General features: G+C 36.5%; 1 protein-coding gene across 7 annotated transcripts in view; it reads left to right on the forward strand.

Annotated features, from left to right (window-relative positions):
- The window catches only part of LOC5565978, a 769,372-nt gene extending 754,762 nt beyond the window's left edge, over positions 1–14,610 (forward strand). For all 7 annotated transcript variants that reach the window (XM_021850123.1, XM_021850119.1, XM_021850118.1 and 4 more), the window contains one exon: positions 11,940–14,610. In XM_021850123.1, coding sequence (XP_021705815.1) covers positions 11,940–13,381 — 1,442 coding nt within the window. In that variant the 3' untranslated portion in view covers positions 13,382–14,610. The remainder of the gene's footprint in view (positions 1–11,939) is intronic.
- Positions 14,611–18,022: the final 3,412 nt, after the last annotated feature.

Below are 18,022 nucleotides of genomic sequence, written 5' to 3' on the forward strand. Positions count from 1 at the left end.
CGTTGATCGCTGTTTGTTCAAAGAACTACAATATATTCACAAAACTGCGTAGAATACAGAAAAAAATATTTTCAACTATAACTTGAAATTTATCGCGATTACCCAAACATTTTATGATTTTAAAATATACTCATATTCAAGGTCATTAAATTTGCAGAACACTGACTATGAATTTCTGTACGAAAAACTACAATATTTTCACAAAATAAGGAAAAATACAGAAAAATGCAGGTTTTATACAGTAATTTTATATTTATTGCAATGACTTATTAGTTTTATAATTTTAAACTCTTGGTTCATGAGAAACACATTTTCTGAACATCGTAGATAGCTGTTTGTTCAAAGAACTACAATACTTTCACAAAACTGTGTATAAAACAGAAAATTCTGAAATTTCTTCTACAATTTATTGATTGTCTCTAGACCTTATCAATTTAAAGACAATGCTTCAATTGTTAGATATAAAATTAAACATTTTTTATGTTTTTCAACGAACGACAACATTTTCGCAAAACTGTGAATAATACAGGAAAAATACGATCATAACAACAATTTTTTGCGATGATCCATGGGTTTTGTGATTTTAAAATATTCTTTTATTTGGGGTTGTCAAGTTTGCACAACATAATCGATAAAATTTTATTGAAATAACTACAATATTTTCACAAATTACCGTATGATACAAAAAGATTCTGTTGCTACCGAAGGTTGAACATTTTATCATCTTATAATTTTCTAAATTGTTGTTATTTTTCAATAAAATTAAGTGTGCTCAAAAATCATGTGTAATACAGAAACATTTAAAATTTCTCCTGTAATTTCCAAATTGCCGCATTTTTTTCAGATTCATATATAAATTGACAGAACGTATCAAAACACAACAAACGTTGAATGCCAAAACGTCGAAAGGAATAATACATCTAATTGAAAAACATATCGAATTATTTATTCTTTCGGAAGAGAATCCTTCTTCCAAGATCATTTCTATCCCTTCCAATTCCCACCTTTCGACGTTTTGTCAGCCAACTGCAAATCACTGATTGCCTCCAGACCATATCATTTTAAGGGTTTGAAACATACTTATATATAAAAGTAAATATATCTACAGAACATTTTTGGTGATTTCTAATGAACTTAAACAGTTTCACAAAACTGTGGAAGATACCAGAAAAGTTAGATCGTAATAATAACCTAAAATTTATCACAATGTTCCATGGATTTTATGATTTAAAAATGTTAAATAAAATGTTATCATTTAGAGTTCACAAGCTTGTATAAATTAACCGATGAAATTTCGTTAGAAAACTTCAATATTTTCACAAAATACCATGTTATACAAAATTATACTATTTCTGCTCTTGTTTCATATTTATCAAGATGACTAATTGATTTTATTTTTCAAAACCGTTATTAAGTTTGAAAAAAAAAACAAACTTTCTCAACAATTATAATGGCTATTTGCTCTAAGAACTACAATATTTTCACAAAACCACGAATAATACAGAACAGTCTCTGACTATGGTTGCGTTTTCATAGCAGTTATGTTTACGATTTGAAATTTTCTCATCGTAATAAATATAAAAAATAGAGCAGTTATTGTTTCTGTTTTCAAAGCACGACAAACAGTTTACAAAATTGGTAATAGAATAATTTCTATTTATTGATAGTATTTGCACAAATCATATAAATGTATTATTATGTACTAGTGGTCCCGGCAAACTTCGTCTTGCCATCAAGTAGGCTGTTGTAAAAAGTCATGCAATCCTCCATATAAAATTACACATTAGTCTGCTCTCGATTTCCCGATTATTCCGAAGACTTTCCCGAACTTTTCCGTCGCACGAACACGTCGCATCCCTTATCGAATGTAACAGTGAAAAACTTGCATCAATCCGTTGATCCGTTCTCAAGCCATTTCGTGACATACAAACACCACTCCATTTTTATTTATATAGATTATAACAAAAATATATCAGATTTCCATTGCAATATAATAATTGTGGCAAAAAGTTATCATTTTCATGATTTTATTATATTTTTTCATATTATAAACCATAAATTAACTAAGCAAATTTTAAGTTTCTCCACAGCATTAAACCATTCTCAAAAAATTGTAAATAATACAGAAAAAATACCTTCAACAATCTTACTTCATATTTACCGCAACGACGCATAGATTTTGTGGTTTTAAACTATTCTCATATTTGAGGCTTACAACTACAAATTGTAGCTTATCATTATTGTCGCAATTACATCATTTTTAAATTTACTTATAATAACAAAATTAATGATATTTTACTTAGATGGATGACGGTGTTAAAAAAAAAGTGGATCGCTTCAACCCTAGTTTGTCCTTATTTGTAGATTCATGTGCGGTTATAGAAATGTGCTTGAAATCTATTGTTTGATTTGTAGTACTACAAACACTGGAGCTAGTCTAAAACAATGTAGCGTTTGTTTGTACACAACTTGAAACTTATCTAACAATGAAGTTCGAATTTATATTACCAAACATTTTTCATTGTAATTTGTACATTTAACGAATTAGGGGGATTAGGGGCATAATGAACATACGGGGCGAAATGGACACCCTCTCAATATCTGATAATACACATATTTCATCAAAAGTTCATTCACTGCATGAAATCTGTAATGCATTTGAAATGCTTGACGGTAAAAAATTTAATTTTTGCTTCAATTGTTCTTTAAAATTTGACTTAAAATTTTTCTCAGTTTCAAATTGGCATATAAGCAAGACCTTGGAAGAATCTAATTTTTGAGCAAAGTAACGAACCCAGATAGGTTCTTTTTAGCTATTATGATTGAGGGAGAGTCCTTTTGCATATCGGAATGATTGACAGTCATTGAATATGTTGGAATAACTAAATTTCATACAGGTGTTCATTTCGCCCCGATACCTTTTTACCAGCCTTGTTTTCGACCCAATTTTCTATCTCGCTTTTCTGACATATGATATGATTTTTATCACTATGAATGAATGTGGCACGTCGTACTAACATCAAACTTGAAAACTAGCCGGGGGTAAATTAAAAACATTGCCATTTAAGGGTCTTAAAACGAACATTTGCTTAACGTGTCCATTATGCCCCTAATTCCCCTACTACATATAAATTGAACTGCATAGCATATGGCAGAAAAAAAAACAGTTTCCGCTATAGTTTAAAATAATCGCTATTGCCCATCACTTTTACAATATATATATTTTATCATATCTAGTGTAGTTTGATATTCATTGCGATGACGCATTGATTTTATTAATTCAAACCATTTTCATGTTCACGAGAAAAGAATATAAATGAAAATTGATACGTGTTAGTTCATAGAACTAAAATATTTTCATGAAATAATTTATTCAAAACTAAGAACTCTTTTGTAATCTAATAATTTTCGCAATGACCTATATTTTATGGTTCAAAACTTTCTCATAAAAAACAAGAACATTTTTTATGTCATCTATCAAATAACCTATAATAAGAATTAAGAATAAAAATATAAAGGTAAATATTTCAAATTTGCAGTTTCCCAAATCACTGTCTCAGCTAGGGCTTGATTGAAAAACCATTTTCATGCCACTTTTTCAAATCCATTTTTATTTTGTACTGATGGCACATACTTTTAACTTCCATGTAGGTAGTAAGTTGATCGGTAAGAATTGATTCAACCAGCTTTACTTTAATAAATGTTTGAACATGACACATCTGAAAACATTTGCTCCAAAATACTATCATTTTATTCTTAAAAGAACTACAATCACAATAGAATGTTGAATGCAGTAACAAACATTCTTTTCCTATTGCTATGGAGAACTTACAGATATTTTTATGTTTAACCAAATCGTACTGTTTACTATCACCGTAGTTTTCCTATTTCGCAGGGAAAAGAAATAGAGTACCATCTGTGCACCATATTCCCCTCATTTGAGGGAAGTAAGGTGTTCGAAGGTTCATTTTAAAATAACTATTGAGTCGATAAATACTTTTTTATGTCACAATGTAGCTTCAAGTATAGATGATCATCGTTAACATAGAAATTATTTGAAAAACATTCATAAAAAATATTTAATTGGAATTGCATCTATGTGTTCCTATTCCGCACACGATAAACAGATTTCGTGACGAACATACTGGATAAAAAGCATTGCATAATTAGAATTTCGTTATCCTGCTATTTTTTATGGTCAAATTATACCTTCTTCAGTAAAAAGAATTAGTATACAAAATAATTTATTTTTTGAATGAGCGATTTTTGAAACATACCAAATACCTACTGATCCAACAGCCGCTAACGATGTCTTGTGTTTTTAATATAAAGAATAATTTTATCACATAAAAATAAAGTCAGACTTCATTTGGAAGTTGTTAATATTGCTAGAATATATCACGCTATGTTCAAATCAGAAGATTATGCAAATCGCAAACTCGGATTTATTTCCGCTACAGTTCAGTAATTGGGTTATGATTTCATAATTAAAAAGTTTTACAATATTCCATTGGTGAAATTTTGATTCTTTCCATATTTTAGCTATTTTTTCAAATACAGCCTATGAAAATCAACGAAAATCACATTTCCTACACATTTTACTGTAAACCATTTAATTTATAAAGCAAAAGAACACATCTCGCGTTTTGTTTTAAAATGGCGTTACTGGAATGAATAATTTCTTCTCATCATATTTTCTTCCCATCTCCTGAGCGAATTACTTAGGCGAACAATTGAAATTTTTAATTCAGAAAAAACTCACCTGTAATATATCCGAACTGATACGGCAAATGAAATGTAATATGTTGTTAACAAACTGTAAATAAAATCTTAAATTTGTTTTACCAAATTAGGATGATAGTGTTGTCTAATAACACAGAACACACAGATATGAATGTAATGTTTGAAATGATGCTAATAAAAAAATTATAAAAAAACAGAAAACCTGGTTGGATTCATCATCGTCTTTTGTAGTTGGTTGACGAAACGTCGAAAGGTGAGAATTGACAGTGAACGAAAAGTTCTCATACATGATTTTGTGGAAATATTGTAGTTTTGGAAACAAACAGCTTCTAATAATTTTGAGCACACTTTTTTTTATTGAAAATACACAACGATTAAGAAAATTATACAGATGAAAAAAATTTCAAACTTCGGTAGCAACAGAATATTTTTGTACTATATGATAATTTGTGAAAATATTGATAATCCTAAATATGACAATATTTTAAAATCACAAAATCCATGTATCATTGCAATAAATTTCAAACTGTTGTTAGAATCGTAATTTCCCTGTATTATTCATAGTTTTGTGAAACTGTTGTAGTTCTTTAAAATGGATCAAAAATGTTCTTTAAATATATTTATTTTTATAACTAAAATACTTCAAATCTTTTAATTGATCTAGAGGCAATCAATAAATTGCAGAAGAAATTTAAGAATTTTCTGTGTTATACAAGATTTTGTGTAGTATTGTGGTTCTTTGAACAAACAGCTATCAACGATGTTCAGCAAATTTGTTTCTCATGAACATACCAAGAGTATTAAATTATAAAACTGATGAGTCATTGCGATAAATATGAAATTACTGTAGAAAACCTATATTTTTCTGTATTTTTCCTTATTTTGTGAAAATATTGTAGTTTTTCGTACAGAAATTTATTATCAGTGTTCTGCAAATTTGATGGCCTTAAATATGAGTATATTTTAAGATCATGAAATGTTTGGGTCATTGCGATAAATTTCAAGTTATAGTTGAAAATGTATTTTTTCTGTTTTCTACGCAGTTTTGTGAATATATTGTAGTTCTTTGAACAAACAGCGATCAACGATTTTCAGCAAATTGGTTTCTCATGAACATACAAAGAGTTTAAAATTATAAAACTGATGATCCATTGCGATAAATATGAAATTACTGTAGAAAACCTGTATTTTTCTGTATTTTTCACTATTTTGTGAAAATATTGTAGTTTTTCCAACAGAAATTTATTATCAGTGTTCTGCAAATTTGATGGCCTTGAATATGAGTATATTTTAAGGTCATAAAATGTTTGGGTCATCGCGATAAATTTCAAGTTATAGTAGAAAATGTATTTTTTTCTGTATTCTACGCAGTTTTGTGAATATATTGCAGTTATTTGAATGGCTAACAATCATAAATTCAATACCAATTGTTTGGTTACGCTAATACAATCATCATACAATAAAAAAATCTAGAGGTTATCGCGATAAACTTCAAGTTATTTACAGGCATTGGCCAAATTTCGATTTTTTTAGGGACTTGCTCCGGTGTTTTAAGTACTACAAATCAAACAGTAGTTCCCAAAAATATTTCAAAAATCTGACATGAATCTAGAAGCCCATACATTTCTGTAGGTGCCAAAATTTTGTAAATCGGGCTTAGGACAGCCGAGATATAGTGGGTTGAATTTAGCGTTCCAACTGATTTTGAGGCTTCGTCGTCCGTGTAAGTGACGAATATCTTAGGCGGACAAGTGTTAAGGAGAAAGAAGAATCAAATAAAAACTGCATATAATTGGAGCAAACTTTTAAACAAAACTTTTAACACCGTGTACTACATACTTTAGTGTTTGAAGTTTCACAGTTATTCAAGACAATTGTGAAGTTTGAGCTTAGTGTCTAAGAAACAGGATCGATTGAGATCACATGCCTGCACGCCGGTGCTTAGAAATATTTGTTTTACATTGAAAATGGTCAACATCCCAGCTCCGTCTGAGTGGTTCTCTGTGCAATATAACTATCCTGATTGATCATGGAGTATCAGTAGCATCTGTAGTAGATTGCAATATTTGTTTGTCCTAATGATTGTTTTATCGATGAGTTCGATAAATCCAAATAACTGCCTTTAGATTATTTTTACATCCATGGATATCTATTCAATATGAAGCACTTCTAATCCCTTTTTAAAATATCGACCAAATGAAAACAAACTCTCAGTAGGTGAAAATCGCAATTCGAAGATTAATCCGTTGTCTAAAGACAATACGTAAGCATTCCATTGTCATACATCGAAAACAAAAAAACACCTGGTGGATGCAAGGCATTTTCCCCTATCACATTCCACGATTCCAGACATGACATCCATCATAAAAGTTTCATTTCGTGTCGGATTCGATGAAAGCCTTGCCTTGCCCCCATAATCTCTTGTAGCACTTGTCCATTGCCCATCCATCCGTTTCGTCATTGTGGACGATTTGAGATCGGTTGTCCGTCCCAGAAACTAAAACATCGAAAGCTCCGACAATCACTCAGTTTTTGTGAACCAGTCCAACGTTTTGAAGGAATAGCAGTCGGCTTACACAGTTGGAAACCTGATCCAGTTTTTTCGTCTTCTCGGTTCATCAATTTCGTTCGGTTTTACCCACCACGATTTCGCTCGCTCCTAAACGTCGAACCATTTGATTAAACCTTATTTATGTGCCATTTAAGTTTCCGCCTTCGCCGGACGCCCAATTTCACTCCCAAATCCATCAACATTCACCATCATGCAACCCATATCTTCGGGATTGGGCCTCGCCTTGATCGTGGACGTATCCATTGCTGCTCTATTTATTTGCACTTGGTCGGTTTCTTTTCCTGTGCTTGGACCCGAACCCCTGCCTCGGATTGAAAACCAATTTTCGGCCTATTGCTGCACACATTCTTCTCCACAAACTCTCTCGCCTTTCTCCGTCCGTCGTGTCGGTCGTCGCATTGATGGACGATGACCACGCGCAAAAATCCGAACGATCACACACGAGATGGGAGGCGGAGGATTGACGGAGCGGGGCGGATGTGGACCAACTAACGGACTAAGATAATGCCGAAAATTTGCGAATCGGCCGTGAAGTGGTTCGGCGTGACATTGAAACCGACGGCGACGACGAGGAGAGAAAAGGGGTGTGGAGCAAATTCACGATCAATTTCACTCTCCCCGCGTCGAAGATAAAAGAAACCTCCAAAATCGAGGATCGAGGAGCGATGGCACCGCGCTGGGATTGTTTAGTGCAAGCGTACATGGCAGCGATTTGCACCATCTTCGAAGTAGGTACATATCTGAGCGCAGCATGACTGTGCAAAGTGCGTGATGGTACTCTCGATGAGTGAAATCGAAAACACTTAACTCGAGGGGTTTGCCCCGAATGTGGCAAGACGATGGTTTAGTCAATTTGTCGGGTAATTACCACAAGGGTAATGGGTTTAAGACGTGAGATGGTTTTGCGATGCCAAGATTTGTGGGCTAGTTTTTTTTTTTGCGGGAAGAAAGTGTGATTTTGACGACTGGATGAAACTGGATCGACTTACTGAAACTAACTGGTGAATGAACGACTGTTCGATGCACACCATATCCATTCATTCATTCATTTATTTAGTTAACAAACCGTGTCACACTGATTCAACAATTTTACGCCACAATGTTGGTTTCCATCCACGGTTGGGTCCCATGCTCGCCAAATCATTGGGTACTTTTTACAAGGAAGAAATCTACAACCAGACTCCTGAGAAGGTGACTCAGTGGGTGTGGAAATGCCGCACCATCGACGACTCACTTAAATCAGCCCATGCACTGTAAATGAGCAATTCTCGCTGAATTGCTCAAGTGTTGTACAGAATGCACAGACATTACCTTTGGCCTTAAACCCTCTTCTCCCGTAACCACCTTTTCTTCAGGGAGGAACTAGACTAGTGCATATAGCACTAATAGATGTAACAGAAGTAACTTAGCCAAACTTCTTCTCCTAGCCGACTTAAAAAATGTTTCAAGGGCTGAGAACAGGGCTAATCCTTTGCAACCGACTCTGCTCTCAGGCGAATCTTTGTTAAAAGTTTTAGAGCAAATCTAATTCGTACAGATTCTGAAAATTCTGGAATGAACTCTCATAACTAACGAATTTCCTGCAAGATGTCCCCTATTTGATTATGATAAAAGCCTAAATTACTGAATTAGCTTTGGGAATAATTTCCTACAGATGTTTCCTGACGAACTTCAGACATTATTCCCTGAAATGTCCTAGAATGATTATAACAAACCTTAAAGGACACACTGAAGGAATTCTCGGGGAGGCTTCTAGAGATTTCATTATAAATAAATCCCAATAGATTCACTACAGAAATTACTGAGAGAATTCCTGATACAATCCCCGAGGGAAGTTTTGAAAGAAATCCTAGATGAGTTTGCGAGCAATGCTTGGAAGAATTCTCGGAGCAATATTTTCAAAGAATCTCTTAATGAATTCTGAAAGAAATTCATAGAATAGTAGTTCTTTCAAGCGTTCCCGTAGTAATCCCGGAAAGAATTTCCGAAGTGTTTCCTAAAGGAATTCGTTGAGTTATTCCCTATTTTTTTTCTGGAATAATTCCCAAAATGTTTACTGAAAGAATATTATTCATGGAGGATTTACAGATGATTTAGGAAGCCTGGAGTAGTTTTTTCTGTGAAGATTTTATCAGATGAATTCCTGGAGAAATTTTGCCGAAGAGTTTTGAGTTGAATTTTCAGAGTTATCGAAATAATTCCCGGAAATATTACCTGATATTTTTTCAAATGATTTATGGAGTAATCATTGGTGTAATTAATGGATGAACTGTCGGAGCGATTTTCAGATGGATTCCTTTAGAATGTTCCGGAAGAATCCCTTGGGGAACTTCAATCACTGGGGTAAATCTTGGAGAAATTCCCCCTGAGGAATTGCTTGATACAATCCACCATAATATTTCTTCTACCTGTGAAGCCACAGTACGTGATAGGCCAGGAATCGTCAAGTGGTTTTCAATAAAATGCGAAGCGAGGTCAGGGAACAGCCAAGGTGGCGTTAAGGAAGAACAATGTAAATACCTCCACACCCATTTTGACGTTGAACTTGTCAACGAGACCGTGTTCACCAAATCTTGGCAAAATTCAGACAACGATCTTAATTTATTGCAGTTTCACCTACAACGGTTATCATCTTATCAACTTAATCTTGAACTTATGTCATTTTAACCTACAGTCACTTGTATTAAATTTCCCCAAAATAACCTTTTCAGACGTATAATACAGCACGTGCTTCATTATTTGCATAATGATTGCCAGAATCCTCTACGCACCTGCGAACAATGTTTGCCATTTTTGTACATTCATCTGACCGCCCGCACACATTAAGCAAGGCAATAAAATTATAATTGCTCGTTCCCATTTCTGGTACAGATACACGTCGCTTGAAATCCTAAATAGCCAATCAACTTGTCTCATCCTAAGTCGTAAAATCAGCACATCTTCAACCTCCCTCTCTGTCGCTCCTAAGACAGATGACAACCTTCGAAGACGCCAGTTTGCGACACATCTTTTGCGTGCCTCGCCCAGACTGGTCGCGTATGTGTGCTAAATTTTTAATCAAATTTCGATTTCACGCGCAAATCCGAAGAGGCCGCCGCCTACGAGACTGTTGTGTTTGTGCGAGCGAGGGAAATCCCCATCGAAACAGATCACGCGCTGCTGGATCATTCTCCTGGAAGGGATTGACACATATTTGACGCGTCCGTCGTAGCGGGAAGTGCACAGCTTTTACTTTTGTCGTCGGCGAGAGGAGTTGGAGTGTCACTGGAAGAAATAATTTACAGATTTACAGAAGTAAAAAGAGGAAAGCAAATTACTCAAACTGATAAGCATTGAACTTCGAACCAAATGGATACAGGATGTGACCTTCCATTTACTCTCATATTATTGACTCATAACGGCATTGGTCAAGTTTTTACGGCCAGTTGGGGAAGGAATGTTAGTGTGTAATGATTGTTGCTTCTAGAGACCGAGAATACCTCTGCATCACTACAATCACCATGGGAAGGGTTTTGATTAGTGAGAGAGGAACAAGACCTGCGAGTCACCTTTGGTTAGTGATTTTTATTTCCTGGTGGATTTTAGTTATATTTTGTACAATTTCTAAGTGTGGAAATGAAATATTTTGGTTTTTTAAACATTTTTGTTTCATAACTTGATATTTCCGATCGTCCATTATCATTCAACCCTAGTTACGTATTATGTTAAGTCATAGTTTTATTACTGAATTTGTCCGAAAAACTGCAATAAGAAACAAAATTGCTAAGGTTTGAATCGTCTTCTTGGGAATTGACTAAACTATCGAAAAGCTCAATTGTATGTCTGTTGAATATCCTCAATACTTCAAACATTGATATTGAAAATCGGTTGAGTTTAAATCAACCAAAAAAAATGGATGAATCTTCTTACAAGTGGATAGATTTTTATGACTTCTCTCAAACACACTTTCCTCACCCGTTTGAGACAATTTATTGTCATGCCTCATGCAGCAAAAGTATGCCACCGACGCTTTCTGCTTCATTTACCCAAACAACCTTGTCAGCGACGACTGTTTCAACAATTCCGCAAAAATTCCCATATTCAAAACCACGTCTCCTGCATTTCTAAAAAGGGTGTGGTGAATCAAACAGTCGTTAAATCCGAAGCACGATTTCTGGACATATCCAGAGAAGTGGAAAACAGGTTTCTGTCGCTGAATCATTCCTCGTACAGGCAGCGACTAGGGAATCTATTGGGTTAAGAATAATAAACTTTCGTGGTCAACATACAAACTTTCCACTAATAAACTGTCATAAATGAGCGAAAAATATGAGCAAAATCGTTACCAGCTCTGTTCTTTTCGATGCATCGATGCTGAAAGATAGTCGTAAGAGTGTGGCCTCGAAATAGATTCAAAATCGAAATCGAATCGAAATCGAATCGAAATCGAATCGAAATCGAATCGAAATCAAATCGAAATACAATTAAATTTGAATCGCAATCGAAAACAAATTCAATTTAAAATTGTCTCTATTTATTCTTTATGTTATCTAGATGTAATTTATGGTCACCAATGTTCGAAATATTCTTTGAATGTTACAGTCCAGTGAACTAACGAAATCTTTTTCCTTTTATCTCATCACAGTGATCGACGATGAGCAGCTGGTCCGGGACGTCGAATCCCGCATCCCGTCGCTTCCGATTGCCTACTGGAGCAAGCACAAGAATGCCGTCCAGAAGAAAGCCTCCTGTGCCAAGTATCCGTCGATCTTCGAGTTGGAGTTCAACAACATCTACTGGCAAACGCTGCGAAGTTCCAACGGGACGTTCCAACTGTTCGGGGCGTATTACGACATCCGGAAACGGAGCCGCATTGGACCGGCGGTTCGGATTCTGGGGATGATAGACCGGATCGAACCCAAAGTGAAGACCTTCTGTCAGCTGTGGTTCGACGGCCAGAAGGAGCCTTTTATTGTGAAAACTTTCGAGTACAAGTACATCTGGTTCAACAAGTGGGGCAATTATAAGCAAGGCATCTATCAGCCGTACTTGATAGCCTGCCAGATTCCCAAGCCGTTCCGAGGATTGGTTCCGGCGTCGGTTTCGCTGGTGGAGAAGCAGTGCGATACGGCGACCAACAATCTACGGGTGTTGTACAATCGGCCGCTGGATGACAAGAAGAAGGGCTTTGCCGTCTGCGTGAAGGGCTTGGACTTCCTGTACGATGATCTGTCGGTGCGACTGGTAGAGTGGATCGAACTCCTAGGGATCCTAGGTGCGGATAAGATCTTCTTCTACGAGCTGCAGATCCATCCGAACATCTCCAAGGTTCTACGGTATTACGAAGAGCAGGATCGAGTTCACGTTACTCCTCTGACTTTGCCTGGAGGTCAGCCAAACGTTCCGGGTTTCCAGCATCTGTTCCTGTCAAAGAAGACCACTCATAAGAGGCAGAACGAACTCATCCCCTACAATGACTGCCTTTACAAGAACATGTACAAGTACGATTTCATAGCACTGTTGGACATTGACGAGGTCATCATGCCCAAGCTGGACGAAGATCGCACCTGGCACGACCTCATGGAACGAGTCGTCGAGAAGGGCATGAAGCTCAAGAACGATACGTACCCAAGCTACAACGTGCGGAACGTGTACTTCTTCGACCAGGACCAGCACGAGCATGACTGGAAAAAGGACGTCCCGAAGTACATGCACATGCTGCAGCACGTCCAGCGAGCCAAGAACTACACCAAACCGAACCAGTACGTCAAGTGTTTCCACAACCCGGAACGGGTCCTAACCCTGCACAACCACTTCCCGATCGCGTGCCTGGGAGGGGCCTGCCATTCCTTCCCCATCAGTACAGAGGACGCCCAGCTCCAACACTACCGGGCCGATTGCGTCCGGACGCTCAAGAAGAGCTGCGAGGAGTTCAAGGAGAACCAGGTCCGCGACACCACGATCTGGAAGTACAAGGACGAGCTGGTCCAGCGGACGCGCCGCACCCTGGACACGCTCGGGTTCTTCCGGCCGTCGTCGGCCATCGGTGGCATGGGTCGTGGCCGCGACTCGCTCTACAAGCGGTGATTGTTGCAGAAGCTTCGGCACATGTTTAACCTCTAGTTACGTTTGTTCATTTATTCGATTGACCAACGACGGTCGGCAGCAGCGAACAGTTCCACCGCGACCACGTCCGAACGGCAGTGCTGCGATCTGAGGCGATAGGCGGATGGAAACCGAGAACGGGGGATTGCGGTCTTCGGCCGGAGCCCGTTTAGCTTCGGTTGAAGGCGCGCTCTGGTTGGATCCAAGCCGAATGAATGAACGATCGATTTATTTTTTTGATTCTTGGAATTTAGGGCAAGTTAAGGAGGAAAAGTGTTATCAATCTTAGCGACTTAGTGAGTATTGTTTTTGTTCTTTGACGAAATGAAACCGGAAGCAGTCAAAGAAGTAATTTATGTACGTGATAGGAGGTACGGAGCGATTTCCCGATTTCGAATCCTACTTGCATGTGCTAGAAAAGAAGAAGGAAATCATCCTCATACATATTAGTAGGTTTAATGTTCAAGCTTCGTCACGGTGTAGGAAAGTCAATGCATTAGACGAGTGTGTATTTATCAATCAATTATTATGATTACGAAGACAATGTGTGCCTTTTCGTTAGATTCTACTATTACTACTATGAAAACGTTATTATCCGCGTTATAATCTACTACTACTGCTGCTTGAGTGGAGCGGTTCTGTTGGATTTCCCATTGAGTGCCGCCTTGCTGTAAGAAGATCTAAGAGATCTATTTTTCGTTTTGTTTATTGGACAGGTCTTTATATTCATCTAGGGTGAAGTGCTAATTTTCAATGTGTTAAGCTCTGATCAGTGAGAACCTGCATTTTTTTCAGTTTTGTAGTGAATGATGCTGATACAAACCGTTGCCAAACCATTCTTTTCCAAGACGGTTTTCGCATTGTGCAATAAGATTTTGATAAATCTGGATCGTTTATTGGAAATACTGCAATGACATTGTCACTGTCTGTTGCCTATATCCGTCGCATCCGTTTTTTATTTGGTCGCAATCAATTTTTATTCGTGTCACAACTAACGAATCACTGGGATATAGTGGGTGGTTGAAATCAGCACTTTAACGTTATATTAAATTGTTAAACTAGAATATACAGATCTTCGGGCATCCCCACCATTTCCGATGCATGATGAAATATGTGGATTTCCCTTGAAATTTATTGGCCCCAGCAAAGTACACCCAAAACAAAGAAGCACAATCATACTTTTGGCCAAATAAAATACATGACGACTCACAAAAACAATCACAAACAAAAGGAAGCGTTTTTAAAGCCAAATATCACGCACACATTGATGCGCACATTTTTTTTTTGCTCAGTCTAAACGAAGAAAAACTTTTTTCACGTTCTCAATTATCGGTCATTGAGGTTTTTTTTTTTAATTTCGTGAATTATAGAAGTCTAACGGTTTGTGATTGGAATGAAATCCTTTACTGGAGAAGTACGAAGATTTTCCACAATGTGAATAAGTGCCAGGTGAAGTAAGTCACTTAGAGGGGCAGGAAGAGATATGAATCGTAATGTGACATGTCTCAGTCAATCGCTAATCATACTATGCTCGGTACGTCTTCGTCTATACGATTTCGGTGAACGAGTGCAAAGTGGATAATTGAACTGAAGTTATTTATCGAAATACAGTAGTTGGAAAACTAATCTACATTGTAGGTTAGTTCGAAAACCCGTTGTAGTGGAACATTTTTAGTTTAGTATGACGAATACAAACGTTTACGACGAAGTAAATCTAAACTCGATGTATAAACTCTATTAGTGACATGTGCATACATTCATCCAATGAGGCTTGCCGAGTTGGATTAATATGACGAGTGCTAAAAAATCGCAATAACGTAAATTGTTGTTATAGCTGGAGCAAAGAAGAAATGAAGACCTCCACATACGGTAAAAAAATCAAAATCTAGAATGCTGTGAAAAGTGTACTAGGATCTGTCAAACTAAAATGCCTTTTGCCATGTATCAAGGGATCAAATACAGTATTAGAAATGGTACCCATTCTGAACCCGACTAATATGTCTCTTTTCCTTTCTGTCTGGATCGTATGTTCACTCAGAATTTTTCAGTCGATCCAAATGGATGCAGAATCAAAAGCTAGTTAACTCCAGAAATTGTTGTTGCTAGTTGAAATCAAGAATAATTTGATAGAGGCTGAATTATGAATACCTGAATTATTGATTTGCCAACTACTAAAATAGAATCGGAAGGTACTACTTTTCAGCACCGTTATGAAACAGTTATTCATTTTTTTTATATAAAATGAAGGCTGATATGTAACAAAATAACAAAAAGTATTCTTTTTAATTGACCAGAAAAAAATCGTTTTTTTTTTATAATTTGTTCATTATTTTCGTCAAGTTTTTCCAATTTCATTCCACAGATTTGTACCATGCTGCATCGAAATGCCGAACGCTTCAAAAGCCGGGCACTGGCCTTTTTCACGGTGTGTTTGGATCAAATTCCCATTTTTTCCCCTGGAATTCATAATTATGACGTCTTTCACATTCTACATACATAAAGGTAGTCGGAAAAATAATTTTTGAGTGATTTAAGGCCAGTATCCTGGATTCAAAGCATCCGGACACTTCGAAACAGTAATCGTATGTCTCTACGATTTTTTATCCTTAATTTTCAATTTAATAATCCCATCAAATATTTTGATGAAAAACCAAATTTCAATGACTTGCATCAAATGATAGCTTTCAACTAATGCTTCCTTATCTTATCAAAATGAGACGAAAGTATTACAAATCATGCCCAAAAGTCCTCGATTTGGATTAAATTTTGCACATGCTTTCAATAGGGTAGAATATGGGTTTTTCATAGAAAAAATGGGAGCCTCACCAAAGCGGTGTACATTCGTCATACTTTTTAAGAATTTCCGTTATGACACACAAACATCCAGATTAAATCATGATTTGATTTCTTATTAATATCTCACCAGGAGTTTGTAGGAATCTCTAACAGCCAGAAAAAGTAAAGGACTGTGTCTTACCTCAACCTGAACGAATCGTTATGAGATTCTTGATGGATTTCTCAATATATTCTTGGAGAATACTCGAATTTCCTAGTGGAAAATTTACAAAATATCTGCGGAAAACCATGATTAAGCGAATTGGATTTCTGGTGGAAAATTTATCAGGTTCTTTGAAAAAGACCAACTGCAATGCTTGTCAAAGGTTTTCACAGTCACAGTTGATGAGAACACTAAGTTCATATTTTGATAGTTGCCCAAGATTTTTCACAGCAATGCTGCGTATTTGTTGTTACTGATGTTCAAGATATACTAGCTCTCACGAGAAGTTATGTTTTATGACCTGACCTCCAGATAGAGTCACGGTCGTCATGTCTGCTGTTTAGGTGAAAATTTTGACCATAAACATTCGAGAACTCAGTTATTATGCGTTTAAAACAAAAGTTCTGTACTCCAAGGAGTTCTTGGATAGCTAGAAGTAGTCGTCGACTGCGAGATTCCAGTTTAGAATATATTGACATGAGCCAGTATGAGTTTCAACGTTGGTAATAAACCTCCGGATTCACAAGGATTGTGTGATTCATCTTCACCAAGTGTCTTAAAACTTAAAAGTATTCTTGAAGAACTCCTGCTAGATTTGAGTTTTTCACAGGTTTTTGGAGAACTCATTGCCATTATAGCAGCAATTTTCTAACCAGAAAACCAACCGGTTTCCTACGTGATGTAGTCACACAGTGAGCCTGGCCAATGCTGTGGTGTAACTTGAATCATATTTCTGAAGAATTTTCGTTATGATTCAAATCTCACAAACATCAAGATTAAATCTCGATTCGGTTTCTTTGGGAAACTTCCACCGGATTAAAAAGTCCACTTGAGATTCCTTCATACCTCACACTTGAACAAATCTTCCCAAGATTATTGGTAGTATCTTCATTTAAACTCTTGCAGAAACCCCCATCGCATTCCTCAAATTAAAACCAAAAGTGAATCCTCAAAATCCCTGGTGAGAAATTCACCAAATATCTGCAGAATGGCAAGATTTGATGTAACTCCTATCGGTTTTTCTAAGAACATGATTTCAGGTGTAAAAATTAGCAATCTTTGAAATAAGTACAATAAAACAAAACTGACCGTTGTCAACTGCTTGTCAGCCGAAGGTTTTCACGGTTGCCATGTTGTACAACAAACGACCAAGAAAAATCTTGAAAAGAACACCATAAGTTCATATTTCGACAGTTGCTTAAGATTTTTCGCAGGAATTTTGCGTATTTGTTGACACTGAAGTTCATGTTATGTCAGCTCTCACGAGAAGTTATGTTTTATGACCTGACCTCCAGAAAAAGTCACGGTCGCCATGTCAGCTGTTTAGGTGAAAATCTTGGTCATGTATGTTCAAGAATTCAGTTATTATGCGTGTAAAACAGCAATCCTGTAATCCAAGAAGTTCTTCGATAGCTTGAAGTAGTCGTTAATGTATTCTCTGAAATAAGCCAGTAGGGGTTTCAACGTTGTTCATAAACCTCCGGAATTCTCACCAAGTATCTTGAATCTTAGAAGTATTCTTGAAGAACTCCTATTAGACTTGTAGTGTATTTCACACAAGTTTTCTAGAACTCATTGCCAAGATGGTAGCACTGTTATCACCAGAAAACCTACCAGATTCCTGA

The sequence above is a fragment of the Aedes aegypti genome, chromosome 3 (assembly GCF_002204515.2).
Source record: "Aedes aegypti strain LVP_AGWG chromosome 3, AaegL5.0 Primary Assembly, whole genome shotgun sequence".
Taxonomy (NCBI): Eukaryota; Metazoa; Arthropoda; class Insecta; order Diptera; family Culicidae; genus Aedes; species Aedes aegypti.